Source organism: Entelurus aequoreus, linkage group LG03 (genome assembly GCF_033978785.1).
Source record: "Entelurus aequoreus isolate RoL-2023_Sb linkage group LG03, RoL_Eaeq_v1.1, whole genome shotgun sequence".
NCBI lineage: Eukaryota > Metazoa > Chordata > Actinopteri > Syngnathiformes > Syngnathidae > Entelurus > Entelurus aequoreus.
In genome coordinates, this window is record NC_084733.1 from 33,430,996 (window position 1) to 33,445,196 (window position 14,201).

Consider the following 14,201-nt stretch of genomic DNA (forward strand, 5'->3'; position numbering starts at 1 on the left):
TCCAAAGATGTATTTAAACATTGAGTGGTACACAAATGTCCTGTTGGACAAAAAACATGTACTGTATCAAAAGAAATTGTATCCTTTTTTACAAGTGATCCCCTCCCAGAGAGTCTGCTGGGAAACATGGCGGGGTTCATAAAGGAAACAATCCACTCATAGTGGTGTTTTCAATTTTATGTGCCAGAAAAAAGAGACAATATTTTGCAGCAGTTAATATGGATGAACTCTAATATTGTAATAGATGAAAAGCCTTTCTTTTGGAAAAATATGTTTGAAAGAGGAATCATTTTTGTCAATGATATTATCAATGAGAATGGTAAAATTATGAAGTATGATGAATTTAGAGCTATGTATGGCGATGCTTGCTCAAGCTTTTCATTTTATCAACTTACTGGAGTAATTGGGAAAAGATGGAAACAAATAATTAATTATGGAACTACTAAATTATTAGTTTGTAAACCTCTAATAAGAAATTCTAGTTGGCAAAAAGGAACTAAAATAAATAGAAAAATATATAATTTTTATTTAATAAAGAAATCTTTGAAGGCTGCCTCATACAACACAAATGGAAAATGGGAGGACTTTTTTGACTGCCCGTTGCCATGGGATGCCATATTCAAACTAATCTATAAAACCACTATCGATGTGCAAAATCGTTATTTTCAAATTAAAATTATTTATAACTTCTTACCCACAGGGAAAATGTTAAAATTATGGAATATGACAGAGTCAGATGATTGCCGATTTTGTTGTCAGGAGCCTGAATCCACCCTGCATTTGTTTTGGTATTGTCATATTGTGTCTTTGTTTTGGGTGGAAGTTAAAAAAATGTGTTTAAGGATTGGTTTGTTTATGAAGCTTAATGTGGTTTCTGTTATTTTAGGAGAGTTCATTGACAATCATGATTTAGTCAATTTAATTATAGTACTCGGTAAAATGTTTATTTTTAAGGCCAAAAACAGATATTCACTTAGTATTACTTTCTTTAAAACATTTATTCAGTATTTTCTAACTTTAGAAAGTTACATGGTTGAAAACGATAATGATGCCAAAAAACATTAAAAAAAAGATGAGAAGTCCTCAAAGGCTTATTTTGAAAGTATAATTATGTTTATAGATTATATGATATCTGTTGTTGTGTTCCCTAATTTGAGTGACCTGGACATAATCTGGACTGTACATAAATGCTTATTTTGAAAATGTAATTTTGTTTATAAATTATATGCAATCTGTTGTGTTCCCTAATTTTTTTCTGTGTACATGAATGAAGGTGTGTGTTGCTGAGTCCGACTTGGACATTATCTGGACTGGGCCTGGTTTAAAAAACCCTTTAAACAAATCTAATTTCATTGACAACCTGGTCTGTTGAAGATAAGGCCCTTTTTTAAAAAATAAAATAAAATAAGATAAATAAATAAAAAACATTTTCTTGGATAAAAAAGAAAGTAAAACAATATAAAAATAATTACATAAAAAATAGTAATTAATGAAAATGTTAGTGGACCAGCAGCCTATACAATCATGTGTGCTTCAGGGACTGTGTCCCTTGCAGATGTGTTGTCTATGTTGTGGGAACCAGAATATTGGTAGCAGAAAGAAATAACCCCTTTTGTGTGAGTGGGTGTGCATGGGGGAGGTTGTTTGGGTTGATGTACTGATTGAAAGTGTATCTTGTGTTTTTTCTATGTAGATTTAATTAAAAAAAAAAAAAAAAAAAAAAAAATTTTTTATTTTTATTTAAAAAAAAAAAATTTTTTAGAACAGGCCCGCGGGCGACTCATCTGGTCCTTACGGGCGACCTGGTGCCCGCGGGCACCGCGTTGGTGACCCCTGGTTTAAAGGATAACGCATCTTTGAAGTTGGCTTGATACCACTTTTATTGTGGTTATGACAATTACTGTACATTGTAATCAATACTGCATAACTTAGCATATACAGATGCATTTCTATAAATTTGAATATCATGCATCACATTATTTCAGAATCAATTCAGACTAAGAGACTAATTAAAGCGTCAGAATTTTTTTTCTGTTAATTTCCAAACATGCATTCAATAGATTAGTATGCAAAGGAGCAGATTGTCCACCATTTTATTAGGCAAAAGAGCTGGGCAGAGCTAGGTGCATGGCAGGGTACAACGTATTCACTTGCTCTGAGCAAAGTGTAAAAGGACATAATGCGTTTTGCGTCCGTCACAAAAAGGAGATGTAAGGTAAGGTGGCCCTGGATATGAAGTGGCGCAAATATGTCGATACATTACATGTAAACATGATATGGAGTGGTGCAAATATGATATATAACATGAAATTATGATATAGAGTTGTGTAACTAATATACGTGATGATATGGAGCAGTGCAAATATGATACATAACATGTAAACATGATATAAATACGTGGTTAATCAAAGCAAGATTTTCCTATGCGTCAACAATGTTTTATTTATTTATATATTTATTTATGTATTCAATTATTTACATATATATTTGTTTATATTTATTTTTAATGTTTTGCTGATGTCAATATTGTGTTTATTTCACATTGAGCTTCTTGCGGTTTTCCCAATTTTTGCTGGTGTTTTGTTTGTTATTGTTTTTTTTAATGTGCCTAGGGCCAATGACAAAAAGAGTCACTGTGCCGCAGTTTGAGCACCACTGCTGTAGAAGTTAACTGTTTATGGCCACTATAGTCTTAATACTAGAGATGTCCAATAATGGCTTTTTAGCCGATATCCAATATTCCGATATCGTCCAACTCTTAATTACCGATTCCGATATATACAGTCGTGGAATTAACACATTATTATGCCGGATTTTGTTGTGATGCCCCGCTGGATGCATTAAACAATGTAACAAGGTTTTCCAAAATAAATCAACTCAAGTTATGGAAAAAAATGCCAACATGGCACTGCCATATTTATTATTGAAGTCACAAAGTGCATTATTTTTTTTAACATGCCTCAAAACTGCAGCTTGGAATTTGGGACATGCTCTCCCTGAGAGAGCATGATGGAGGTTGTGGTGGGCGGGGTTGGAGGGGCGGGGTTGAGATGGGGGGCGGGGGTAGCAGGGGGTGTATATTGTAGCGTCCCGGAAAAGTTAGTGCTGCAAGGGGTTCTGGGTATTTGTTCTGTTGTGTTACGGTGCGGATGTTCTCTCGAAATGTGTTTGTCATTGTTGTTTGGTGTGGGTTCACAGTGGGGCGCATATTTGTAACAGTGTTAAAGTTGTTTATACGGGCACCCTCAGTGTGACCTGTATGGCTGTTGACCAAGTATGCATGGCATTCACTTGTGTGTGTGAAAAGCCGTAGATATTATGTGTCTGGGTCGGCACGCAAAGGCAGTGCCTTTAAGGCACGCCCCCAATTTTGTTGTCTGGGTGGAAATCGGGAGATATTGAGGAGAATGGTTGCCCTAGGAGATTTTCGGGAGGGGCACTGAAATTCGTGAGTCTCCCGGGAAAATCGGGAGGGTTGGCAAGTATGACTGGGAGACGCAACTGCTCTGTACTTCTCCGTACGTCCGTGTACCACTCCGTACAGCGGCGTTTTAAAAAGTCATAAATTTTACTTTTTGAAACAGATACAGATAATTTCCGATATTACATTTTAAAGCATTTATCGGCCGATTATATCGGCAGTCCGATATTAATTGGACATTTGTACTTAATACTGTAGTATATTTGTTTATCCAATGGTCGCATATGGGGCGCCAGTCACTTATGTCAGCGCCGGAAGTAATAAAATCAGCTGACCACATGGGGGGGGTTATCCTGTTTGATTAAGAGGGGATAAACAGGGAAGTCCTTCTGTAGCTGCCGCCTTGTTTTATCATATATTGCTGCTTTTGCACGTCTCAATGTTTGCTTTTGTATATAAAAATCAACACAAAATCTGTACTTTGGAGCAATGTTCACAGACTCTAGTATTTTGCCTGTTAGCTTCCTGTAGCAGGCGAGTGATGAAAGTCATAGACTTGTGGTTGAGGGAAGAGTTGTTTGATGTTGGGTTCTCTAAAATGTCTGATGCGTTGCAACAGTCGTTTGTGCACGTCATGCAAAGCGCTTTTGCGGGACAAGCGGGTGTAGTGTGCAGGTGTAGTGTGCAGCTGCAGCCATGCTCAGGGGGTGTGGCCGTGGCCAATGTGAGGCTGAGGAAAGAGAGGCAGAGTTGTGCGGGTGTGTTCAGACGTTAAAATGTGTGCCTGTTGGCGGATCTGTTGGTCACGCGATCGACTGGTAAGGTTCCAAAGATCGACTGGTTGATCGCGATCGATATGTTGGCGACCCATGATATAAATGGTGCAACTGTTACGATGCATGACATGTAAACATGATATATGGTAAGCAAATATGATGATAAATACTGAAACTGTATACAGTACTGATAAAAGTATAGAGTTATTTCTGTGGATGTTTCAAGTTGTTTCCACTCTTACCTTTGTGCAGCATCCACCAGCTGCTTTCTTTGCTGTTCAGCAACAATAGCATAGAGCTGTGGCACAACACTGCTGCTATCCCTGCATACGGCGTAAAAGAAGCGCCGTGCTCGGCCAGCACTGTGGTAATGGTTCTCTAGCTGAAACAGGTCCCAAGACCATCGTTAAGTCAAAAAAAGGAGAAAAAGTAACAAGAGAGCATGATGAAAGTTCATAATTTGCTTTACCTGTACATATATGCTCCAGAGGGGTGCACTGCTGGGCCAGCAAAAAAGGGCAGAGGTCAGCATGTCTCTCAGTGTTGCCAGTGGAAACACACCGACACTCATGTGGTACTTGAGCAGTAATGCCTGCTGCACCGCCAACGTCTCACACTCAACAGCTAGCTGCTTAATCAGCAGGCTGCTAGATTGATCATTGTGTGAGAGGTTGTCTGATGTTAGCGTGCGGTGCAACCTGTCCATTCGTTCTCTGGCTTGGGCATAAACTGTGCTCGCTGCTTGGATGCCCATAGTGAGGTACTGGAACAGAGCATAGCAGCCTACAAGACCTTTTAATCTCAGCTTCTCTTCTCCGACACCAGCTTGACCTTAAAATGGAATTATCACAACAAATAACACAGGTTGTTTAACTTTACTGCTCCTCAACCAAATGCTTTATTTTGACTGGGTTTAATTTACACAACTTGCTACAATCTTGTTATTACATTGTTGTATTTTTTCATTGTCATTTAGTTAGCAGGATTGTACAAAAAACAAAAAAGTTTAGGAAAACTTTGTGGATGGGGTGGTACATGTACTGAGCAAAAGAAAAAGAAAACAAAAAAACAAAATATATGTATATATATATATATATATATATATATATATATATATATATATATATATATATATATATATATATATATATATATATATATATATATATATATATATATATATATAGGTGGAAAATCTGCACAAAAATGAGAGCAATTACTTTTAGTTTTTATTGTTCCTCCATTCAAAGATGCTAAGATATTTTCCAGGAACCAGAAGTATCCAAAAAACAAAAAATATACAGCACTTCAAATTTTTCCCTACTTTTATTGGAGAAATGTATTCAATTTGGGCTGTCTTTCTCTCCTGCACTTAATAAACATGTGATTTGGAAGCGTTTTGTGACGTCTGAGAAGAGACGTTTCACCCTAAACACAACTAAGCAGCCAGTAGAGGCCCCCAAACACTGTCTGACATAATCAGTCGTTAACTAGCCATGGACCTACAGCCTAAACCCTGCTATGGGGCTCCCAGATGTCCAGAACTGCTAATGCATCTGAGCTGGTTAAAAATATCCCTGTATAGAAATAAAACATAATAATGATAATGCATAATGTTTGTTTGGAGTTTTTAAGGTGTTGACACATTATGTGTATAGTTATGCATGTTGTTTATGTCAAATATGCCAGTATAATTTATTATTAGTTAAAATTGTGCATTTAGTGTCTTTAAAAACGATTTTTTTTTTAGACCAAAGTACAAACATTTTTTTTTCCCTAACGTGAATTTAAACTTGAAGTGTGAGAGATCGCAAGTGTGAAAGTTTCCTAAACAGGTAATTGAATGTTTCTGAAATTGCATGTAAATAGGTTAATAACTAGGGATGTGGACGATTTTTGTAAAAAAGTATGTGATCGCCATTGCCGATTAATGTGTTGTAATGCTGATCACAAACGCTGATTCCCTCTGGCTGACAATGTATTATTATTTTTAGTCACCCGGCTGACAAGCTAGCAGCTAATGACGTTTCTCCATACACAGTGCGGAGCCGCTCCTCTAAACTAATAATAATCACCTACATTACGGCAAATAAACTGCATATCTCAGTATTTAAAGTAGGGATTTCCGATAATGGCTTTTTGCCGATATCCGATATTCCGATATTGTCCAACTCTTAATTACCGATATCAACCGATACCGATATATACAGTCGTGGAATTAACACATTATTATGCCTAATTTGGACAACCAGGTATGTTGAAGATAAGGTCCTTTTTTTAAAAATTTATAAAATAAAATAAGATAAATAAATTAAAAACATTTCCTGAATAAAAAAGAAAGTAAAACAATATAAAAACAGTTACATAGAAACTAGTAATAATGAAAATTAGTCAAATTAACTGTTAAAGGTAGTACTATTAGTGGACCAGCAGCACGCACAATCATGTGTGCTTACGGACTATATCCCTTGCAGACTGTATTGATATATATTGATATATAATGTAGGAACCAGAATATTAATAACCAGAATATTAATAACAGAAAGAAACGACCATTTTGTGTGAATGAGTGTGAATGAGTGTAAATGGGGGAGGGACGTTTTTTGGGTTGGTGTACTAATTGTAAGTGTATCTTGTGTTTTTTATGTTGATTTAATAAAAAAATAAAAATAAAAAAAAACAAACAACGATACCGATAAAAAAACCCCGATACCGATAGTTTCCGATATTACATTTTAAAGCATTTATCGCCGATAAAACCGATATTATCGGACATCTCTAATCTAAAGTATTATTATCCCGTATCATCACTGGAGTACGAAGTTAAACATGCTACATACTGAGGCAAGCCAGGAGCAACCATGCAAATAGCCAAGCTCACCGCTAAAATAGCTTTAAAGAAGAAATAAGTCATTAGTAAGCTTTCAGAAGTGGAAATGAAACTGCGTTGCAGCAAAAAGTAAGCAGCTATTAGGAGAAAATTAACCAAGTATTCAATAAGAGTCGAGAGAGAGAACTGTAACAACACGTAAGAGTGCTGATCAATCCATAAATTGGCAGTGTCGATACCAATTTGTATCATTATAGGATACGATACTAGAGTGGTTAGGTCGACATTTTATTTTCTCAAAATCTTTTCGTTGTTTTGTTAATGTTTTCAAACTCAGGGATTCATTCCATGGACCCAGGAGGACTATGAAGGCCAAAGTCAAAGGATATAAAAGAGTAATAGAACGTACTTTTTTCTTTTGTTTAGTTATTGTATACTACTAATTTTGTTTTACTCAAACAATTGTATGTAATAAAAGAGAATAAGGAAGTAGTTTAAATATTGTGTTGATATTGTTAAACTTTCATTTAGAGATGTTGCGATCGTGGTTTTATGCTGCCTAATAGATGTGTTCGGTATCGGCCTTTCTAACTCATAGATGATCCAATCAGAATCGGCAGCATAAAACCTTTCCTATTAATAAATAATGTTTAGATCCTTAATAAAAAGTTATAAATGGCTAAATTGTAATATCATATTAATGAGGTGCTACTTAAAAATAGTGTCAAGTCACTGTTTGACAAGCATTAAGTTTTTCATACTGAACTTTTTTTTTTTTTTTTACATATTTGGAATTCGTAAAGAGGGCAAACCTTTTCCGTTGGCCTGAGCGTTGCCGAGGTCTTGGTCCAATGCAGATAAACTGGCAGTCAGAGCTTGTTCATACGACTTCCTGGCTTTCAAGATGGCAACAGGGGAGACAGACGGGGATGATGAAGGTGAAGAAGACTTCCCTTCTGCCAGGAAAGTTAGTAGACACACAGCTGGAGATGGCGCTCCGTCACTGAGCACTCCACCTGGCCCACTTGCTACATCCTCCACCTCAAGCTGGGCCCACAGCAGACACAAGTCACAGAGCGTGGGGTTGCACAAGCCCTTTGTGCCCCCAAGCGTGGTAGCTGTGAAAAACACTTTCCGTGCCTCTTCGAGGTTACCCAGTACCCACTCCAAGTGGGCGAACTCCCGCCACATTGCCAAAGACGAGCGGTTGTCGGGTTCTTTGAGCAGCGATTTGGCAATCCGCTTGCTGCTTTTGCTCTGAAAGCGAAGACGCTTTTTGTTGCCGTGCACGCAACACAACACCTGACATACACACAAATATAGAAACGATGAAACGATTTACAATTCAAATCAGGGTCACAGATAAAGAAGTCCTAACCTTCATTTTCTCATACTGCATTCTGCTGAATGACAGAGTTGCTCTATGTTGGACCGGTAGGGCTGGTTGGAGCATATTGAACATGTTGCTCACAAACTTCTCACCCTGCTTTCGCAGACCTGCACACTTCCTGGTTCCTTGGAGTGTGGTCATGTGACCCACAGAGTTCACCCCAAGGCTGGGGAGGTTGTGGGAGGTAAGAGGATGTCTGGGGTCCGTACCTAAGTGGAGACATGGCCCATTTAGTTTGCCTTCAAGTTGATCAATATACAAAAGTATATCAAACGGCATCCTTCTTCTGCTTATTTAAAGTCAGGTAGCTACAGCAACATGCAACCTAAAAAACTGACCTGTCCTTCCGATTAAATCCTCAGCGGCGGATGTGGCAGACTTTGGGTACACATTAGGGGTGTCCCGATACAACTTTTTCACTTCCAATATTAGAGCCTTGAGTTTTGGCCCATACCGATATTAATCCGAAATGATAACAGCATGAATTATAGCTCATACTTTTAGTATTTTGTAGCGTGGAATGTTAGAGAAGGCTTAATTAAGTGAAATTGCTCAGAGAACAATGATAGGTATAGAAAACATCCCTCACCACCTTGCGCTTCAAATATTGCGGCTTTACTAAATATCAAACATTTTTTCAAGCATATTCTGCAACATTTCGATTTAAATTAAGCATTTTCAAGCATAAAAATAACTAAAAATATATCAATACTACAGTAGTACAGATGAGACCAAACCAATCAGACCGCACTGTTCGTTATCATGGCCACATATTGCCTTAGCCTCAGGCAGCATTACTATATTGGATTAATAAATGAGTGCAAGTGTGACTAAATTATGTTAATTCATGTGTAGAGGGCTCTCATAATTTAGAAAAAAATATTTTGAAGATAGTAAACAGTTGTTTTATGCTCTAGCTGTATATATATTAGATTTATAATTAATGACTTATAATTAATGATTTGAATGATTGAATTAATTATATTTACATTGGCAATGACCGTGGCGCAGTGGTAAGCACTTGTGCCTCAGTGAGAAGGTCCTGGTTCTTTCTTTGTGGAGTTTGCATGTTTTCCACGTAACTGGGTCTCTTTGGGTACTTTGGCTTCCTCCCACCCACAAAGACATGCACCTGGGAATAGGCGGATTTGCAACACTAAATTGGCCCTAGTGTGTGAATGTGAGTGTGAATGTTGTCTGTCTGTGTTGGCCCTGCAATGAGTTGGCGACTTGTCCAGGGTGTACCCTGCCTTCCGCCCGTGTGCAGCTGGGATAGGTTGCAGCCCCTCCGTGACCCGAAATGGGTAAGCGGTAGAAAACGGATGGATGTAATATGACAGATTTATGCTTTTGAAGTGTCTTGATAATTAGTTTTTGGCAATACCTAGTGGTCAATATAATTCCTTAAATTGAGTTCATGAAGCAGAAAGCGGAATGCATGTTTGTTTTTACTTTCTAAATACACTTGTAGACTTTGTATCTGTTGGTAATTTGCAACTAAAACATTTTGATTAGAGATGTCCGATAATGTATACAATAATTGTATTGTAGCGTCCCGGAAGAGTTAGTACTGCAAGGAATTCTGGGTATTTGTTCTGTTGCGTTTATGTTGTGTTACGGTGCGGATGTTCTCCCGAAATGTGTTTGTCATTCTTGTTTGGTGTGGGTTCACAGTGTGGCGCATATTTGTAACAGTGTTAAACTTGCTTATACGGCCACCCTCAGTGTGACCTGTATGGCTGTTGAACAAGTATGCCTTGCATTAAATCGTGATGAGAACAGCCAGTAGATATTATGTGACTCGGACGGCACGCACGCAAAGGAAATGCCTTTAAGGTTTATTGGCACTCTGTACCTCTCCCTACGTCCGTGTACACAGCGGCGTTTTAAAACGTCATACATTTTACTTTTAGAAACCGATACCGATAATTATTAAACCGATCCCGATAATTTCCGATATTACATTTTAAAGCATTTATCGGCCGATAATATCGGCAGCCCGATATTATCGGACATCCCTAATTTTGATATTTGTTTATATTGACAAATTTGGTGTTTTAGACTGCATTAATGAGCAATTAAAAACACTTTCTATGTACGTCTAGCTTGTGTGCTATTGTTTGCTAGCTGTTGTGTAGCTGCAACCTCCTAGACTATAGCCTACCACAGTTACCTTTTCTAAATGACATCACTAAAATACAAAAAAGACCTACACTACCGTTCAAAAGTTTGGGGTCACATTGAAATGTCCTTATTTTTGAAGGAAAAGCACTGTACTTTTCAATGAAGATAACTTTAAACTAGTCTTAACTTTAAATAAATACACTCTATACATTGCTAATGTGGTAAAAGACTATTCTAGCTGCAAATGTCTGGTTTTTGGTGCAATATCTACATAGGTGTATAGAGGCCCATTTCCAGCAACTATCACTCCAGTGTTCTAATGGTACAATGTGTTTGCTCATTGGCTCAGAAGGCTAATTGATGATTAGAAAACCCTTGTGCAATCATGTTCACACATCTGAAAACAGTTTAGCTCGTTACAGAAGCTACAAAACTGACCTTCCTTTGAGCAGATTGAGTTTCTGGAGCATCACATTTGTGTGGTCAATTAAACGCTCAAAATGGCCAGAAAAAGAGAACTTTCATCTGAAACGCAACAGTCTATTCTTGTTCTTAGAAATGAAGGCTATTCCACAAAATTGTTTGGGTGACCCCAAACTTTTGAACGGTAGTGTACCTTGTGTGATTATTGGAGGACATTTAGAAGTTAACTGGCTATAGAGCTTTGCACAAGTAAACACCCTGTAGGATTGCTTGCATCAGAGCTAATATCCGATATCATCCGAGGGTTAGACTACGATATTCGACTGATAAAAATATCAGATAGGGACAACTCCAATATACATACAGGTAAAAGCCAGTAAATTAGAATATTTTGAAAAACTTGATTTATTTCAGTAATTGCATTCAAAAGGTGTAACTTGTACATTATATTTATTCATTGCACACAGACTGATGCATTCAAATGTTTATTTCATTTAATTTTGATGATTTGAAGTGGCAACAGATGAAAATCCAAAATTCCGTGTGTCACAAAATTAGAATATTACTTAAGGCTAATACAAAAAAGGGATTTTTAGAAATGTTGGCCAACTGAAAAGTATGAAAATGAAAAATATGAGCATGTACAATACTCAATACTTGGTTGGAGCTCCTTTTGCCTCAATTACTGCGTTAATGCGGCGTGGCATGGAGTCCATGAGTTTCTGGCACTGCTCAGGTGTTATGAGAGCCCAGGTTGCTCTGATAGTGGCCTTCAACTCTTCTGCGTTTTTGGGTCTGGCATTCTGCATCTTCCTTTTCACAATACCCCACAGATTTTCTATGGGGCTAAGGTCAGGGGAGTTGGCGGGCCAATTTAGAACAGAAATACCATGGTCCGTAAACCAGGCACGGGTAGATTTTGCGCTGTGTGCAGGCGCCAAGTCCTGTTGGAACTTGAAATCTCCATCTCCATAGAGCAGGTCAGCAGCAGGAAGCATGAAGTGCTCTAAAACTTGCTGGTAGACGGCTGCGTTGACCCTGGATCTCAGGAAACAGAGTGGACCGACACCAGCAGATGACATGGCACCCCAAACCATCACTGATGGTAGAAACTTTACACTAGACTTCAGGCAACGTGGATCCTGTGCCTCTCCTGTCTTCCTCCAGACTCTGGGACAAGTCTAGTGTAAAGTTTCCACCATCAGTGATGGTTTGGGGTGCCATGTCATCTGCTTGTGTCAGTCCACTCTGTTTCCTGAGATCCAGGGTCAACGCAGCCGTCTACCAGCAAGTTTTAGAGCACTTCATGCTTCTTGCTGCTGACCTGCTCTATGGAGATGGAGATTTCAAGTTCCAACAGGACTTGGCGCCTGCACACAGCGCAAAATCTACCCGTGCCTGGTTTACGGACCATGGTATTTCTGTTCTAAATTGGCCCACCAACTCCCCTGACCTTAGCCCCATAGAAAATCTGTGGGGTATTGTGAAAAGGAAGATGCAGAATGCCAGACCCAAAAACGCAGAAGAGTTGAAGGCCACTATCAGAGCAACCTGGGCTCTCATAACACCTGAGCAGTGCCAGAAACTCATCGACTCCATGCCACGCCGCATTAACGCAGTAATTGAGGCAAAAGGAGCTCCAACCAAGTATTGAGTATTGTACATGCTCATATTTTTCATTTTCATACTTTTCAGTTGGCCAACATTTCTAAAAATCCTTTTTTTGTATTAGCCTTAAGTAATATTCTAATTTTGTGACACACGGAATTTTGGATTTTCATTTGTTGCCACTTCAAATCATCAAAATTAAATGAAATAAACATTTGAATGCATCAGTCTGTGTGCAATGAATAAATATAATGTACAAGTTACACCTTTTGAATGCAATTACTGAAATAAATCAAGTTTTTCAAAATATTCTAATTTACTGGCTTTTACCTGTATAGGGACTAATCTACTAAGATCCAAATACCATGTGTTAACGAGTGTGTGCGGCTATAAAATTGTGTGTACTATTTGTGGGCGTGTTGCATGTGATCTACTGAGACTGATCACAGGTACAGTAGTCAGTGTTTCCCATAAACTGCCAAGATACCTGTGGCGGTGGGGGCGTGGCTATGGGCGTGGCTATGGGCACGGTCACCGTGACATCATCGATTAATTTGCATAATTTACTACAATGATATGATTTTCTCTAAAAAGGCTCAAAAATGTATACTTACTAATTAATAATAACAGTTTTGTTTTAAACGTCCATCCATCCATCCATCCATTTTACAATATAATTACAACACTTTATGTACATATTTATATACAGATTTGAACAATAAGTTATTCACTAAAATATATTTATTAATTGTGGTTCTTACAAAAAATATATCTTATAAAATATAAAAGCTAAAATGTCTCTTAAAGCTCTGCCCCTTTAATTAGTGCATACTAAATAATTTAACTTTAGCCTACTACTACAACCATATTATTTACCAGCAACATAAAGTGAAACAGAGGCAGAGGTGTCCTGCCACAGTCAGTAACAAATAAACAGAAAACAGTAGTGGTCAAATACAAATAAGGCAACAAGAGAAGTATCCTACACTTCTCTTTTGTAAAGTAAATCTGAACAGCCTATATGGGCATCTACATCAACTATATGATTTGCCTGAGAAGCTGGACAGAAAAATAATAATAAAATAAATAATAATAATAATAATAATTTTTTTTATTTGTGGCGGACGTAATTCTTTTGTGGCGGGCCGCCACAAATAAATGAATGTGTGGGAAACACTGGTAGTGGTGCAGCCCGCCCTACTCAAATTAGGTTTTTGCATCTACTACCGGCATTATATACCCATGAAAACACTAATTTCCCTCTACGTTCATGCTATTACATGTGGGGGTTTGCAACGTTAAACAAGCAGCACAAATCTAGAATTTGGAAAACCTTTTCTGCAATATAGAATCACAATTAAACAAATGATGCTATTTTTATCACACGGTCGATGCTCTCTGCGGGGGGCGGAGGACCATCACAACACCGCAGCGCATTTAGGCATCAGTAATGATCTAAATGCAAGAAAATGCATATTGCAAGATGTTTTTTCATATAGCAGATGTACTATAATTAGGACTGTCAAAGTTCACACAATAACGCATTAACTCTAAGTTCTTTTAACAGCACTAATTTGTCGTGACTCTTTTTTGACCCTCGATCCATTCCGTAGCGTGAGTAAAGTAATG

The 14,201-nt window shown here is 37.9% G+C and overlaps 1 protein-coding gene across 1 annotated transcript in view; it reads right to left on the minus strand.

Moving 5' to 3' along the window:
• Window positions 1-14,201, minus strand: part of nrde2 (NRDE-2, necessary for RNA interference, domain containing) — a 36,238-nt gene that overhangs the window by 3,527 nt on the left and 18,510 nt on the right. Inside the window, exons 13-16 of the mRNA XM_062041685.1 lie at window positions 8,406-8,626; window positions 7,840-8,329; window positions 4,667-5,028; window positions 4,440-4,579 (exon numbers count right to left, since the gene is read on the minus strand). Coding sequence (XP_061897669.1) covers window positions 4,440-4,579; window positions 4,667-5,028; window positions 7,840-8,329; window positions 8,406-8,626 — 1,213 coding nt within the window. The remainder of the gene's footprint in view (window positions 1-4,439; window positions 4,580-4,666; window positions 5,029-7,839; window positions 8,330-8,405; window positions 8,627-14,201) is intronic.